At 35.7% G+C, this 16,651-nt stretch overlaps 1 protein-coding gene and 1 long non-coding RNA gene across 3 annotated transcripts in view; both read right to left on the reverse strand.

Annotated features, from left to right (window-relative positions):
• Positions 1 to 16,651, reverse strand: part of LOC309656913 — a 542,283-nt gene that overhangs the window by 275,387 nt on the left and 250,245 nt on the right. The gene's annotated exons all lie outside the window — the stretch shown is intronic.
• The window catches only part of WDR70 (WD repeat domain 70), a 302,933-nt gene that overhangs the window by 39,007 nt on the left and 247,275 nt on the right, over positions 1 to 16,651 (reverse strand). The window contains exons 11-13 of one of the 2 annotated variants that reach the window (XM_082453729.1): positions 16,362 to 16,461; positions 13,550 to 13,634; positions 11,941 to 12,079 (exon numbers count right to left, since the gene is read on the reverse strand). The exons of the other annotated variant lie outside the window; for it this stretch is intronic. Coding sequence (XP_082309855.1) covers positions 11,941 to 12,079; positions 13,550 to 13,634; positions 16,362 to 16,461 — 324 coding nt within the window. The remainder of the gene's footprint in view (positions 1 to 11,940; positions 12,080 to 13,549; positions 13,635 to 16,361; positions 16,462 to 16,651) is intronic. 2 annotated transcript variants of the gene reach the window in all.

Below are 16,651 nucleotides of genomic sequence, written 5' to 3' on the forward strand. Positions count from 1 at the left end.
AAGAGACAAAGAAGGACACTACATAATGATCAAGGGATCGATCCAAGAAGAAGATATAGCAATTGTAAATATATACGCACTCAACATAGGAGCACCTCAATACATAAGGCAAATACTAACAGCCATAAAGGGGGAAATCGCCAGTAACACAATCAGAGTAGGGGACTTTAACACCCCACTTTCACCAAAGGACAGATCATCCAAAATGAAAATAAATAAGGAAACACAAGCTTTAAATGATACATTAAACAAGATGGACTTAATTGATATTTACAGGACATACCATCCAAAAACAACAGAATACACATTCTTCTCAAGTGCTCATGGAACATTCTCCAGGATAGATCATATCTTGGGTCACAAATCAAGCCTTGGTAAATTTAAGAAAATTGAAATCGTGTCAAGTATCTTTTCCGACCACAATGCTATGAGACTAGATATCAATTACAGGAAAAAATCTGTAAAAAATACAAAGACATGGAGGCTAAAAAATACACTACTTAATAATAAAGAGATCACTGAAGAAATCAAAGAGGAAATCAAAAAATACCTAGAAACAAATGACAATGAAAACATGACGACCCAAAACCTACGGGATGCAACAAAAGCAGTTCTAAGAGGGAAGTTTATAGCAATACAATCCTATCTTAAGAAGCAAGAAACATGTCAAATAAACAACCTAACCTTACACCTAAAGCAATTAGAGAAAGAAGAACAAAAAAACCCCAAAGTTAGCAGAAGGAAAGAAATCATAAAGATGAGATCAGGAACAAATGAAAAAGAAATGAAGGAAACGGTAGCAAAGATCAATAAAAGTAAAAGCTGGTTCTTTGAGACGATAAACAAAATTGATAAACCATTAGCCAGACTCATCAAGAAAAAAAGGGAGAAGACTCAAATCAATAGAATTAGAAATGAAAAAGGAGAAGTAACAACTGACACTGCAGAAAATACAAAGGATCATGAGAGATTACTACAAGCAACTCTATGCCAATAAAATAGACAACCTGGAAGAAATGGACAAATTCTTAGAAATGCACAACCTCCGAGACTGAACCAGGAAGAAATAGAAAATGAACAGACCAATCACAAGCACTGAAATTGAAACTGTGATTAAAAATCTTCCAACAAACAAAAGTCCAGGACCAGATGGCTTCACAGGCGAATTCTATCAAACATTTAGAGAAGAGCTAACACCTATCCTTCTCAAACTCTTCCAAAATATAGCAGAGGGAGGAATACTCCCAATCTCATTCTATGAGGCCACCATCTCCCTGATACCAAAACCAGACAAACATGTCACAAAGAAAGAAAACTATAGGCCGATATCACTGATGAACATAGATGCAAAAATCCTCAACAAACTACTAACAAACAGAATCCAACAGCACATTAAAAGGATCATACACCATGATCAAGTGGGGTTTATACCAGGAATGCAAGGATTCTTCAATATACGCAAATCAATCACTGTGATACACCATATTAACAAATTGAAGGAGAAAAACCAAACGATCATCTCAATAGATGCAGAGAAAGCTTTTGACAAAATTCAACACCCATTTATGATAAAAGCCCTGCAGAAAGTAGGCATAGAGGGAACTTTCCTCAACATAATAAAGGCCATATATGACAAACCCACAGCCAATATCATCCTCAATGGTGAAAAACTGAAACCATTTCCACTAAGATCAGGAACAAGACAAGGTTGCCCACTGTCACCACTATTATTCAACATAGTTTTGGAAGTTTTAGCCACAGCAATCAGAGAAGAAAAAGAAATAAAAGGAATCCAAATCGGAAAAGAAGAAGTAAAGCTGTCACTGTTTGCAGATGATATGATACTATACATAGAGAATCCTAAAGATGCTACCAGAAAAGTACTAGAGCTAATCAATGAATTTGGTAAAGTAGCAGGATACAAAATTAATGCACAGAAATCTGTAGCACTCCTATACACTAATGATGAAAAATCTGAAAGTGAAATTAAGGAAACACTCCCGTTTACCACTGCAACAAAAACAATAAAATATCTAGGAATAAACCTACCTAAGGAGACAAAAGACCTGTATGCAGAAAATTATAAGACACTGATGAAAGAATTTAAAGATGATACAAATAGATGGAGAGATACACCATGTTCTTGGATTGGAAGAATCAACATTGTGAAAATGACTCTACTACCAAAAGCAATCTACAGATTCAGTGCAATCCCTATCAAACTACCAATGGCATTTTTCACAGAACTAGAACAAAAAATTTCACAATTTGTATGGAAACACAAAAGACCCCGAATAGCCAAAGCAATTTTGAGAACGAAAATTGGAGCTGGAGGAATCAGGCTCCCTGACTTCAGACTATACTACAAAGCTACAGTAATCAAGACAGTATGGTACTGGCACAAAAACAGAAATATAGATCAATGGAACAGGATAGAAAGCCCAGAGATAAACCCACACACATATGGTCACCTTATCTTTGATAAAAGAGGCAAGAATACACAGTGGAGAAAAGAGAGCCTCTTCAATAAGTAGTGCTGGGAAAACTGGACAGGTACATGTAAAAGTAAGAAATTAGAACATTCCCTAACACCATATACAAAAATAAACTCAAAATGGATTAAAGACCTAAATGTAAGGCTAGACACTATCAAACTCTTATGGGAAAACATAGGCAGAACAGTCTATGACATACATCACAGTAAGATCCTTTTTGACCCACCTCCTAGAGAAGTGTAAATAAAAACAAAAATAAACAAATGGGACCTAATGAAACTTCAAAGCTTTTGCACAGCAAAGGAAACCACAAACAAGATGAAAGGACAACCCTCAGAATGGGAGAAAATATTTGCAAATGAAGCAACTGACAAAGGATTAACCTCCAAAATTTACAAGCAGCTCATGCAGCTCAATATCAATAAAAACAAACAACCCATTCCAAAAATGGGCAGAAGATCTAAATAGACATTTCTCCAAAGAAGATATACAGATTGCTAACAAACACATGAAAGAATGCTCAACATCATTAATCATTAGAGAAATGCAAATCAAAACTACAGTGAGAAAAAAAAAAAAAAAACACTACAGTGAGATATCATCTCACACTGGTCAGAATGGCCATCATCAGAAAATCTGCAAACAATAAATGCTGGAGAGGGTGTGGAGAAAAGGGAACACTCTTGCACTGTTGGTGGGAATGTAAATTGATACAGCCACTATGGAGAACTACTATGCAGCCACTATGCAGTTTCCCTAAAAAACTAAAAATAGAACTACCATATGACCCAGCAATCCCACTACTGGGCATATACCCTGAGAAAACCATAATTCAAAAAGAGTCATGTACCAAAATGTTCATTGCAGCTCTATTTACAACAGCCAGGACATGGAAGCAACCTAAGTGTCCATCAACAGATGAATGGATGAAGAAGATGTGGCACATGTATACAACGGAATATTACTCAGCCATAAAAAGAAACGAAATTGAGTTATTCGTAGTGAGGTGGATGGACCTAGAGTCTGTCATACAAAGTGAAGTAAGTCAGAAAGAGAAAAACAAATACCGTATGTTAACACATATATATGGAATCTAAAAAAAAAAAAAATAGGTCATTAAGAACCTAGGGGCAAGATGGGAATAAACACACAGACCTACTAGAGAATGGACTTGAGGATATGGGGATGGGGAAGGGTAAGCTGTGACAAAGTGAGAGAGTGGCATGGACGTATATACACTACCAAACGTAAAATAGATAGCTAGTGGGAAGCAGCCACATAGCACAGGGAGATCAGCTCGGTGCTTTGTGACCACCTAGAGGGGTGGGATAGGGAGGGTGGGAGGGAGGGAGACACAAGAGGGAAGAGATGTGGGAACATATGTATATGTATAAGTGATTCACTTTGTTATAAAGCAGAAAGTAACACCATTGTAAAGCAATTATACTCCAATAAAGATGTTAAAAAAAAATAAAGTATTTTGCCTTGTAAAAGACTTTATTAAGAAAAAGAAAAAAAACAAGCAACAGACTGGGAGAAAACATCCCAAGAACTTGGTATCCAGAATATATAGAGGACTCTCAAAATAAATAGTAAGAAACAAACACCCTGATTTAAAACTGTGCAAAAGACTTGAAGAGGCATTTCACCCAAGAGAATATAACCATGGAAAATGGACACATGAAGATATTCAACATCACTGGCCATTAGGAAAATCCAAATTATAACCACTCCACACACCTATTAGAATGTATAAAATAAAAAATGTTACAATACAAAGTGTTGGTAAGGATGCAGAGCAAGTAAAAAAAACACATACACTGTTGGTGGGAATACAAAATGACATTGTTAATCTGAAGATGGCTTGGCAGTTTCTTATAAAAATAAATGTACACTCACTATATGACCCAGCAAGCCTACTCTTAGGTATTTGCCCTAGAGAAAAGAAAACTTACATTCACACAAAAACCTCTATATGAATGCTTACAGCAGCTCCATCTGTAATCTCCAAAAATTAGAAATAATCAAATGTCCTTTAGTAGATAAAAAAACTGTGCTATATCCATACAGTGGAATACTATTCAGCAATAAAATGCAACAAGTTATTGATACACACAGCTAACCTGGATGAGTCTCAAAGGAGTCTGCTGAAAGAAGTTGATCTAAAAAGGTTACACACTATATGAGTCCATTTGTATGACATTCTTGAAAAGTCAACACTATAGTGATGGAGAACAGACCAGTGAATGCCAGGGATAAGGCGTGGAGAGCGAGGGAGGGGGTAAGAGGGTGACTATAGAGGGATGGCACAAAGGAGTTTTTAGGGGGTGATGGAACTAACTGTTCTGTATCCTGATTGTATTGATGGAACTACAGGAATGTATAGGGGTTAAAAATCACAGAACTGTACACTTTAAAAATAATAAAAAATAATCAGCCTAAGCTTGTTCCTTTCATTTTCCCTACATAAAATATTTTAAGACTTGATAAGGTACATAGTAACAGTTAAACCATCATGAAATTCGTGGCTTCTTTCCTCTCTATTCTCACGTGCCTACAGATGAACACTCAACTGCACTCTTTAAATCCTGAGAACTACCGTCCTGGAACATCCATAGCATGATACCTTTAGGTGCAATGAAAAGTAATTTAATCACATCTTAAGGACACTAGCCCCATCCTGGACACTGTGAGGCTAACTTAGCAGGGGACTCCAGCTGAGTTCCAGTTACTGAATCTGAAGAAAGGGTTTAGTAAGTCAAATCACAAAAGTGGTAAAAATGCAATATTTTTTTCCATCATAGCCCAATGGCATCTCTTTTCCTTGCTACTTAAAGAAAACCTAAATGTCCATCAACAAAGGAATGGATAAAGAATGGATATGAAAAAAAAAAAAAAGAATGGATATGGATGTGGTACATACAAACAACGGAACATTACTCAGCCACAAAAAGGAACGAAACTGGGTCATCTGTAGAGACGTGGATGGACCTAGAGAGTGTTATACAGAGTGAAGTAAGTCACAAAAACAAATATCGTATATTAACACATATATGTGGAATCCAGAAAAATGGTATAGATGACCTTAATTGCCAAGCAGACACAGAGACACAGACATAGAGAACAAGTGTATGGATACCAAGGGGGAAAGGGGTGGGGTGGGAGGAATTGGGAGATAGGGATTGACACATATACACTATTGATACTATGTATAAAATAGACAACTGATGGGAACATACTGTATAGCACAGGGAAGTCTACTTAATGCACTGTAGTGTCCAAAATGGAGGGGATATATGTATATTTATGACTGATTCATTTTGCTGTGCAGTAGAAGCTAACACAACATTGTAAAGCAACTATAGTCCAATAAAAATTAATTTTTTAAAAAAAGAAAATATTCTTACAGAAAGTAGCACTGACCGTTGTGCTTCTTGACAGTAAAACATTGTCCTAATAACCAGGCACAGGACCCTGGGAAAAGGTAGTGCTAGAAAAAGAACCTTGTAACTGCTGTGTTGGCAAATTTACACTAAAACTCCATCATCATCTATTTACTCCCAGGTTCCCTATCAAATATTCATATATCTCAGAAGACTAGGAAACACGCCGTGCTCACATACCCTTTTAGTTGCCGATGAGCAAATGCTCAATAAACCTATATTGAGTATATTGTCTTATCATTTGGCAGTGGGAAAACAAACATATTTTACTAAATACAAACATACTAATCAGAACCCATCTAGAATCTACATTGTTTAATCCTCCCAAGAAAGTAAATTTCACTAAGCTGATACTGCTTTATTCAAAATAATACATAATTCAAAGCAACTGCTATTCCTTAGCCAACCAGCTGCCTGATTGCTCTTTAATAAAAGTCAGATAATGGAAAGCTAGTTAACTCAAAGCCCATTTTTTTCCATCCCCTTGTGCTTCACATTAAGAAGGTTTCACTATATTTTAGAAAGCAGATAAATGCCAAATATAGTCTTTCTTTCAAGCTTATTTTCAGTTGGCATTTGCACTGCATATAGCTCAAGTTCTCTCTGTGTACTATTCCTTATGTGATCCTGACTGGGCAAAGACACCACTTGACTCCTTTACTTCTAGAAAACGCTTAAAGACGTGTGATTCGGACTGAGCTGGGACTTTCTATCAGTAAAGACGGATCATTAGTCTATTCCCAGTACAAAATGGAAGAACAGTTGAGTTCTTCAGCTCCTTCAGAGACAAGCTTTCACAGGCACAGCTTCATTAATTCATTAAGTTTGAAGTAAATCCCCATGTTAGTCGTTATCTGTATTCAGATACAAGAACAAAGACACATTCCAAAGCCAATTCTGAGGACGCCTTGGAATATCCACTAATTTGAATGACCTTTCTGTTCTCATTCACACGTACAAATAACATGGGGTGATTGTAGTCTGAAGAGTCAGCATGTCCCTTACACTTGTTAATTAAGATACATAGCTAGATTCATGAAGGGTCTACTATTTCATGGCCCCATTATATCCATTTATACTGTATCAATCTCTTTGGATTTAAAATATCAATATTCTCTCCTAATAAGAACACAGTAACTTTTTATGTGAAATGGAAGTGCTAATCCTTTCATTTTATATGTTATACGTCATTTTACATATTGACACATACAGCAATTTCCTTGGACATCAAAATTCATTAATTTAAAGGTCATATCTGGGTATAATCTATGGGTAATGTGATAAGATATGATGTTTAGAAAAATAATGTGAACTCAAGTTCTCTTCAGAACTTCACCTAACTATACAAAGAAGGACAGACAGTTGGTATTTTTATGGAAATTTTTGTTCTTTTAAAGAAATCTCTTTTTTTTACACAATATGGACCTTACCTTCTCCTCAATATATGCAGTAGGCTATCTCTGTAATTGGATAAGTAGGTCTGAAATAAGAAACTTTCCCCACCTTTTGGTAAATATATAAACTATTACTTAATTAATAACATAATTTTAACAATAATTACGTATTTTTCAACCAATACCTATGATAATAAGGGGCAGAGATACAGCCTGTAGGTAGCTAGGCAGTAAGTAAGTAAGTGTGCATAATCCAGATTTCACCTCCCACAGGAAAGGGATATTGCAGAGAACAAGTAGTGGTAGAAAGAAACAAAACTCTAAGATAATCCTTGTTCTTTGCTATCTATTCTCTTCAATGGTTAAAAAACGTTCCTAAAGATAATCAAATATTCTTTAGATGATTACAAAGGAGTTTTTTTCTTCCTTAAAAGACCTTTACTATTACCTTTCTTATATGGGCACCAGGATTCTCAATCAACTTTGAAATGCCTAAGGCAGTCTAGTTGAAAATGCCGAAGCACATTTCCCTTCCCTTCCGTTCAGTAGCCGTGCTAAATGCTATAGCTATGTTTTAAAAATACAGGTTTAGTTTTTCTCTTTCTTCTCTTCACTTTGTTCATTCAGTGTTTACAGAAACAGAGATCTCTCACCAAACTACGTAAACAAACAAACAAATTAGAAGAGAAGTTGGGACCAAGTGTGAAATTTCTGGCTGTTTTCCTTTCCACCTTTTTCTTCTCTCTACACAAGGGAATGTCTGTTCTCTCTTAAATTACTGCCCAAAGCAACTGAGGTGAAGAGGCCACCATCTTAATACCAGGTCAAAACAACTTCATTTCACTATGCTTGGGTTAAAGAGTATAAATGGTAATATACTAGTACAATTGCATAAACCATGTCCCTTGATTTATATTAGTAAAAAAGGAAATTCTATTAATCATTTTGCAACAAAGTATAGTTTGATGAAAAATCACTAAGCTAATAATAGTTTTAAGTGTTCTTTCACAGCATTTCCTGAAATAACTGGAACTTTGAAAAGACTTAAAAATTTCTGTTTCTTCTAAACATAATTACCTTTTAAAAAAATGATAGGTCATCTCCAAATTACATTTAGTCCATTCCTTCTCTCCTATGCTTTTTCACATAAAATAGAGTAATGGAAGCTTTTTACACAATATATAAACATTCTAGGGTCCCATCTACACAAAGACAAAGGTGAGCTTTTAAATTCAAGATCAAATTATATTCTGGAATTTATCTTAGAAAAGAGGCTAAGCACATTATTCAAATTACAACGAAGTAGATGATAAATGAGGATATGCATTTTTTTAAACTTGAGGAAACAAAACTGGACTAGGAAAAGGAAACACCTAAAAATAATTTCAGCATAATTGTAAAATGTGTACAAACATCACACAGTAAAAATAGTAAATGTTAAACATTTGTCATCTCCTAGCGAAGAGTGTTGAGAGTCTCTAAACTGAACAGAGAAAGAAAAATTTTCAGAGCATATGACAATGCAGAGAGTGTAATTAAAACCATTTTTAAAGTTTGTTTCAAAACTAAATATGGAAAATATAATTGTTATATTTTAAAAAGCTATTTATTGTGAAGATTGTAGGACAGTTTTTAGTTATTAGGAAATTAATTGTATAGATTGTTAACATTCCCTAACTGAAAACAATGTTTGGCTCCCTATATATATATTGAGCTTGGCATTCCAGAATATAACTATCTAGGGATTTATTTAGTTTTAGAAAAGGGTGTGGGAAAATGCAGTCAATCATACTTTACTGAAGTAAATGGCTTTAGGATAGACCTACCAGCACCACTGCCTGTGCCTAGTCAAACAAGCAAACAACTAAATGTTGATATTAAGAATATGAGATGCTGCCTTTTAGCTAAATTAAAACTCAATACAGTAAGTACCTTATTATAGCAGAGTGTGGTATTTCCAAAAGAAATGACAATCCTGGCTTTTAATGACAAAAATACAATTAAATAAAAGAGGTGTTTTTTGGCCCTTCTAGCAAAGTGTCCACCCTCTTTATCCATCCCAAAGAATGAATTTGTTTATTTTTCTACATTCCAAGAAGACTTAAAACTTGAGAAAATAGGGATCAAAGGGGCAGTTTAAAGTCCCTTTAGCATGTCGTTCTACAATATAAACAGAAAACAATGCTGTCTGATGTTAACCACCAAAAAAAGACAAACAAATCCTAAATCAATGATTTAAAAGGCCACTTTAAGGTGTGTGGTTTTGTCCCTATTTGAAGTTCTCTCTTCATCCATCTATTAAAATGCGTCTCAAAATCAGTTTTCTGACTTTTCTAAGATAATTCAATATATGATAAATTCTGTTTCCTTAATGACCTCACTCTTTTCTTTGTATCTCTTCACTTGCTCATCCCTTAAATGCTCTGGTTTCCTAGGGCTCATCTTCTCTATCCTTCATGCCCTTTCCGTGATCAAACTAATCAGCAACCAACATTTCAACTATGAACTATAAATACTCCTCCCAAAACTGTGTCTTCTTTCTTCTAAGCACCAAAGTTATCTACCCATCTGCCCACTGAACATCTCCACACAGAGGTCCTAAAGGTACTTCAAGTTCAACATACCAACAACAGACTCGCTGTCTTTCTTCTAAAACCTGTTTTCTTTTTTTCTTTTAATTGCAGGGAACACTGACCCAGTCTCCTAAATTATACATATACAAATAAATACTACGTCTTGTAAATCTAACCTTCACACTTCAATAAAAATCAACATCTAAGACCGGGATCTGAATATGTCATTCCTTTGTTTTAAAAAAAAAAACAAAAACAAAAAACCATAAGATAAAGTCACTTTATTATGGTACACAAAGTCAGTTTACCCTGTCATCTCTAGATACTTCTCTCCTGCCTCACTCTCCAAAGACACACCTGTGCTCTACAGTATGCATTACTTGCACTTCCCAAGTATACCATTCACTCATTCAATAAACAAGCACCTTCTATGTGCCAGGCACTGTTCTGAGCATTGGGGATATTGCAGTGAACAAAACAGACAAAGTTTCTGCCCTCATGGGCGTACATCCTGGTGGAAGCAGACAGACAAAAACAAACATATAATAGATGAGATGGTGGTAAGTGCCATGGAGAAAAACATCTAGTTAGAAAAGCAATTCAGAGCAACACAACAAACAGTGTGTTCTGTACACTTATGACATCCACATGTCTTTAATAAAAGTACAATCATACTTCTATATCCCTTAATTACATTTCAATTTAAATTATAATTTAAAAACACAACCCCATGAGTAATACTGAGATGTATAGTCGTTGAGAGGCATTAAAAAAAAACAAAAACAAAACCAGCTTACTTCTGGAACAACCAATTATAATAATTTTATTTTTTGAGATTAAAGTTGATAGAGTCAAGAGTGTTTTTCTTTGATTCTAGTGTTTTAGTTGGCTCCTGGATGCACCCAAAAAAAAGTATTATTAGTGTTGGCACATTTCAAATTATGTCATGAGATTAGAATCTATAAAACTTAAGTACTCATCTAGAATTAGTCTCATTGTTAGTTCATTGTCTCTATACCATGGTTTCAAATTTAGCGCCTACAACTTAAGACTCCACAGTAATATTAAAACATTAGAGACAGGAGCTTTTTGCTGGTGATTTAAAAACAGTTGTTCAATTGTCTGAATCATTTAAGTACATAATATGTCTCAACTGTTTATGTAGAGCTGAAACAACCGGAGAAACCTACATAAGAGCACTGTTTAAGATACAGGATATTACTAAAGGATTTGACTATGAGCCAAAGAAAATTTGCACAGACATTAATTGGCCTGTTTCATACTCGAAAAATAACAATGATTTGCCTTACCATCTAAATAATAATACATACTTTCAAAGGCTTTAAAGGAACTCAGATTTTCCTCTGGGAATCTTCACTATTATTGTATTACATACAGCTCCAGTCTCTAGACATGAATGAATGAATGAATGAATGCACGCATGCTGGTGTTTTAGTGCTTACATAAATATGTAAACAAAACTAAAGGGGGGTTTTTCGGATGTGGGAGTTAAATCTGAAATGTTTTAAACTTCTAATAACTAAATAGATATTAACCTCAGTGGAAGCTGAGTCTTACCTTAATGACAAACCTAACAAGGAGAATTCTGTCACAGTTTTCAAACAATGACACACTTCATCACATTCTGAGGGCATAACGTTTCACTTCTGTCCATAATCCCTGAATCCTTACAAACATGCACACTGTGGGAAGCTCCTTTCTGTATGCTACATGAAGATCAGCTTCTTCTCTCCTCAAATTGGTTGGCAGAGCGGGTAAACATCCCAGGCCCAGCTGAAATTCTGACTAAAGTGTGGGCCTATAGGAAATATTGGGTTGGGGAGGGAAAAGTGTAGATAAGCCAGTCTGCAACGTACTAATAATTCCTGTGTTGGAGAAAAAAAGCAGCTACCACTGTACTGTAAGGGCAAGAACTTACGTTCTATTTCAAAACCAAAACCAAAACCAAAACCAAAAATGGCTAAGAGGCAAACTTCACTTCATTCTCAAGGCTGGGAGGAAAGAACACACATACCGCATCTGTGATGTCTATTTCATACACCCTTTGGAAAGTCCTGCGCTCAAAGAAAACAAGTTTGCCGCTGCCACATCCCCTTTGAACAGATGTACCGGTGACTATGAGTTTATCATCTGGACTGAAACAGCAGTCAGTCCTACAGACAAAAAGAGTTTATAAGTATAGGCTTATGGCGCCACAACAGTGCAGTGATAATGAGTTAAAGTATAAACAACCTCACTGTAATAAGAGACAACTCTTACATAGGGTTTATAGTAAGTCAGGCACTTATATTAATTCACTTAATACTCACAATAATTCTATGAAGTAGATACTATTATCCCCATTTTACTGATTAGGAAACTGAGGCAGGAAGAGGTTAAATAAACCTTGTCCAAGATCACAAAAGTAAGTGGTACAGCTGGGATTCGAACTTAGACAGCCTGACTCCAGAATCTGTGCTCTAATTTCAATACATTATAATATCTTTCAATGTAAATAACGTGTGGGAAAAACTCAATATAGACATTGACCCTGTCTATACACAAATAGACAGTATATGACTAATGTCTAAGTAGTGATTATTTTGATCAGTTTTGGAATTATTTTTTTCAGCACTACCTCTCAAACAATTTGAGCTTTGTCAAGTCAAGCACCATGAAATGAGGAGCAGCTTGTACGGCTGGAACCTAATTGATGGCTGTGATTCAACAGCTCTTGTGATGAGAGGTCTGGCCACCTGACTGAATAATCTAAGACATGAGCCAAAGACGTTATCTAGTTAGCATTACTTGCAGCAGGCACAAGGCTCAAAAAATTCGTATCAGCTATAAATTCATGTTTGTTTATCCATCTGTTTGTTTTAACAGATAAATGCCATGGGCAATAGACTGTGTCAGAGTTAGTGCTCTGATATTATACAGCTTCCTCCATTTGCTGCTTCCATTACCTTCACACTCTCCTTCTTGGTCATTATTTAATACAGATGAGAAATTTTATTTCTACCAAAATAGAAATTTTTGCTTAGGCACCAATTGTAGGACTTAGAGATCAAATCCCAACCTCAGCTGTTTGCAGAAAAATCTTTAAAGCTTCAGTTATCAACTTAGTAGAATGCAGATAACAGTGTTCAGCTACCCAGAGCAAGACAGTTTGAATAAGTGACGGTTACCGAATTATTGATTGAAATGATGATAAGAAAAAATTGAGAAAATGACATATAATATTCAGTAACTATGAAGAATTGCTTTAATGGTATGAGGATTCAAATTTTAAAAGAAAACAAATAAAAGACAGGCCTACTCTGTCATTTATACACTATTAAAAGAACAATTCAACCCTTTAAAATGTTTTTACTACCCCAAGACCTACATATGCATACAATACATATATTCACACACACAAATACATGAACAGCCATCATTTCAACTTCAAAAATAAAATTTTATATTCTGAAGAATGTACAAAATGAAAGGAAAAATAAAAATTCATCTTTCAAAAAACCTATTTCAATCACTCTTCAGGTCCCTTTTCTAGAAAATCTAAGACACTATAAATTAACATGAAGATGAAAAAATTACTTTTCCATTCTCTTGTGCTTATCAAATATTAAAAATATGCTACTTACATTGGGAACATGGTGGGAAGACCCGAGGCTGAAAAAAGTGGCTTATTAAACTGTCGGATGTCCCATAATTTTAAGGTATCATCACCTGATAGAGGAATGAGAAAGGAAAAAAAAAGGCAGAAAGTAAATTTTGCAAAAAAGAACCAGTCCCAAGTTTAGAGTTTGCAAAACTTAGTGTATAACTATAAGAAAAGGAAGGGAGAGAGGGAGGCGGGGGAGGGAGGGAGAGAGAGAGAAAGGAAGGAGGCAGGAGGGAAGGAAGGAGGGAAGGGGATGCACATGACACGTTTTACTTTTTAACTAGGGAGCTTGAGAGCAGGAGTTGTGAGAACAGTAGAAGGATACATGATAATGAACTAGCTTCCTAGAAATTACTTTCCAGATTGATGTAGCATCTGCAGGCTAGAAGGAACCCTGGAGAATCTTCTCTAAAGAGTGACTTTAGAGCAGATGGTAGTTTCCCTGTGGTATATTTGAGCATAACTTGACTTCTTAAGAAGGTATTAATTTAGTAACCACCAGGACTGAAAATAGTTCAGTTCACAACAGATTCTTTTTCCCACTAGTGTGTGGGTGAAACTATCCATTAACATTAATGAGAGTGAGCCAATGTGATTCCTTTCCCTCCAGTGTAACTCTATCTGTGGCTATCATTCTTCACCTTGCTGGGGAGTATAGCTTTTCCAAGCCAAAGTATAATTAATATTCTTTAAAGAATCACTTTTGAAGTATTTCTATAGGACTACTAACTAATTCCTGTTCATAATGAAAGCCAAAACTCATATAAGTAATATCTTTGCTGTTCTTTTTCCCCAGTGTCCGCAGCTGAGACCTGCCTCAACCCCCTGGGTCCAATAAGGAATCAGTACCAGATGCAAGTGAGGTGAGTGGAGAGTTCAATAAAAATCCCCATTCTCTCCCCAGCAACCCTGACTCTGAAACCCAACTTTTGGCAGGTGCACTAATCCACAACTGGCTGGATTGGAGACCTGCTTATACTGGAAGAATTTTGTAAGGCTCACCTTTTTGCTTTTAGTCTTTAATAAATGGTTACACATCCCCACAATCCTCAAACAATAAGAAAACATTAATCTGTATTAAACAGTTTAGTTAACCTGGCAGGTTCTGGAGCTAGCAGCAGCACCTTACAACACTCTGGGGACTCTGCTGAACAGAGAGACTTCCATCTGGTATATTCCATACATCCAGGAAGGAGAATGGTGGAATACAGTATACATGTTCTGTTGACGACATGTTACCCAACAACTAGTATAGGATGGAAGGGGAAGGTAAAAATTATCACTAAAATGGTTTTGACTGAAACGGAGTTAATCCTATACTTCTAAGGCAGTAATAATCAACTGGGTGGGGCTGGGCTATTTCAGAATCCTCCAGGAAGAATTTTCAAAGTACACTCCTCTGTTATTCCCCTTTTCTTTCCCCACTCTACCTCAGAGATTGGGGTATACCACTCTAGAGGTGCGAGAGTGAATGTGAGAATTTCCTAGTGGAGGATTTATCATTTTGAAAACCTTCCCAGGGGATTCAGATACATTCTTGGGGTAAGAATCACTGATGTAAGTACAGAGTATAGTACATAGTCTTAATTAAGAGTCATCTTAGGACTCAAAGAACAGGTTAGAATTGATGAACCAAAACATATATTTTATACATATCCATCTTTGCTATGTATACCGTAAATAGAAAATACATGTGCATGTGCTTTGATTTTTTTAAAATTATGTAAGTGAGGGTAGTTTGGGTATATCAATATAAGGCTTCCTTGGAAGAAAGAGAATCTGGATGGAGTTCCCAAGGGTAAACGGGCACGGAGCAGTTAAACTGAGGGGAGAGCTGTGCCAACTCTATGTCCTCCTCACTTCCATACCCTCTACATCAGGCTGCAAATTCTTTCAGGAAAGGAACCCTGCTATGATGTCCACAGTTTATGCCAAGCACCTAGCATAATGCTTAGCTCAGATCAGTTGCTCAATATACAGTAAAGTGAGTGAACGAATGACTAAACTCAGTGTTGCTAGATTAATTTGGCCTATGGAATAAAGACTAAATCCTCTTTGTGATATTTAAGGCTATCTGTAACATGGCTCCAACCTACTTACCTTGATTCTTTTCCCTCCCCACAAATGCGCTTACTGGAAGATCCTCAGTCACGCCCCATACTTCCCCCTAATGCTTTGTTCATAAGCTGCCCTCACTATTTTATTATTTCCTTCTATCAGCATACTACTTATTCACGTGAGAAAGATTTAGCAAAAAGTTAGAAACAATCTCTATTCAACCATATGAGTGTGGACAGGTAAACTTACAATACGACCACATAGAATTACATAGTTATTAAAAAAATAACATCCAGGTATACAAATTTTTTTTAACTGAACTGAGTTAGTGTTTGAACTGAAAAAAAATCAATGGTCAGCAAATAGAAGAGTTTGAAATACCAGACCCAGAACTATAAAATGATATAGAAAGAATATAGAATATCATCTACAAAAGTCTGTAAGGTAGAGGCAATGGTCAGCCTTGCAGGCTCCAAATGCTGATGGAATTTGGAGCTAAAATGAAAACTTAGGCAAAAAAGTACATATTTTCTAAATTTTACTTGATAATTTTAATAAAATAATGTTGCCAAGTTGGAAATGCATTTTAATGAAAAAAACTAGACTGGCAAAGGTACATTAACGAAAGCACAGCTAGCTTTACTAAGCACTAGGATATTAGTGTGACATTTGTTAGAGTTACATACGGTCATTTTATATACAGAAACATATCAAAAAGAAAGCTTCTAACCTACCTCCACGAGAGGCAAGGACATTACCATCATAGGAAAAAGTCACGCAAGAAGTATCTGTGCCCGGGTCATGAGCTTGTTTATAGTGGAATTTAGGATGAACCTGTTTGCAAAGACAAGCAAAGTGTTAACATCTCATCTGAATTCAGATGAGAACATTTCTGTGGCAAGAATATTTTACTTTATCATCCAAAAAATGATATATAGCTACATGAAAAATATTAATTTCACCTGATGATAGTTTTCTTATTTTGGAAAAAATTTCAAAGGGCTTTTAAAAACATCCATTTGCT

Source organism: Balaenoptera physalus, assembly GCF_965194825.1.
Source record: "Balaenoptera physalus genome assembly, chromosome: 3".
Taxonomy (NCBI): Eukaryota; Metazoa; Chordata; class Mammalia; order Artiodactyla; family Balaenopteridae; genus Balaenoptera; species Balaenoptera physalus.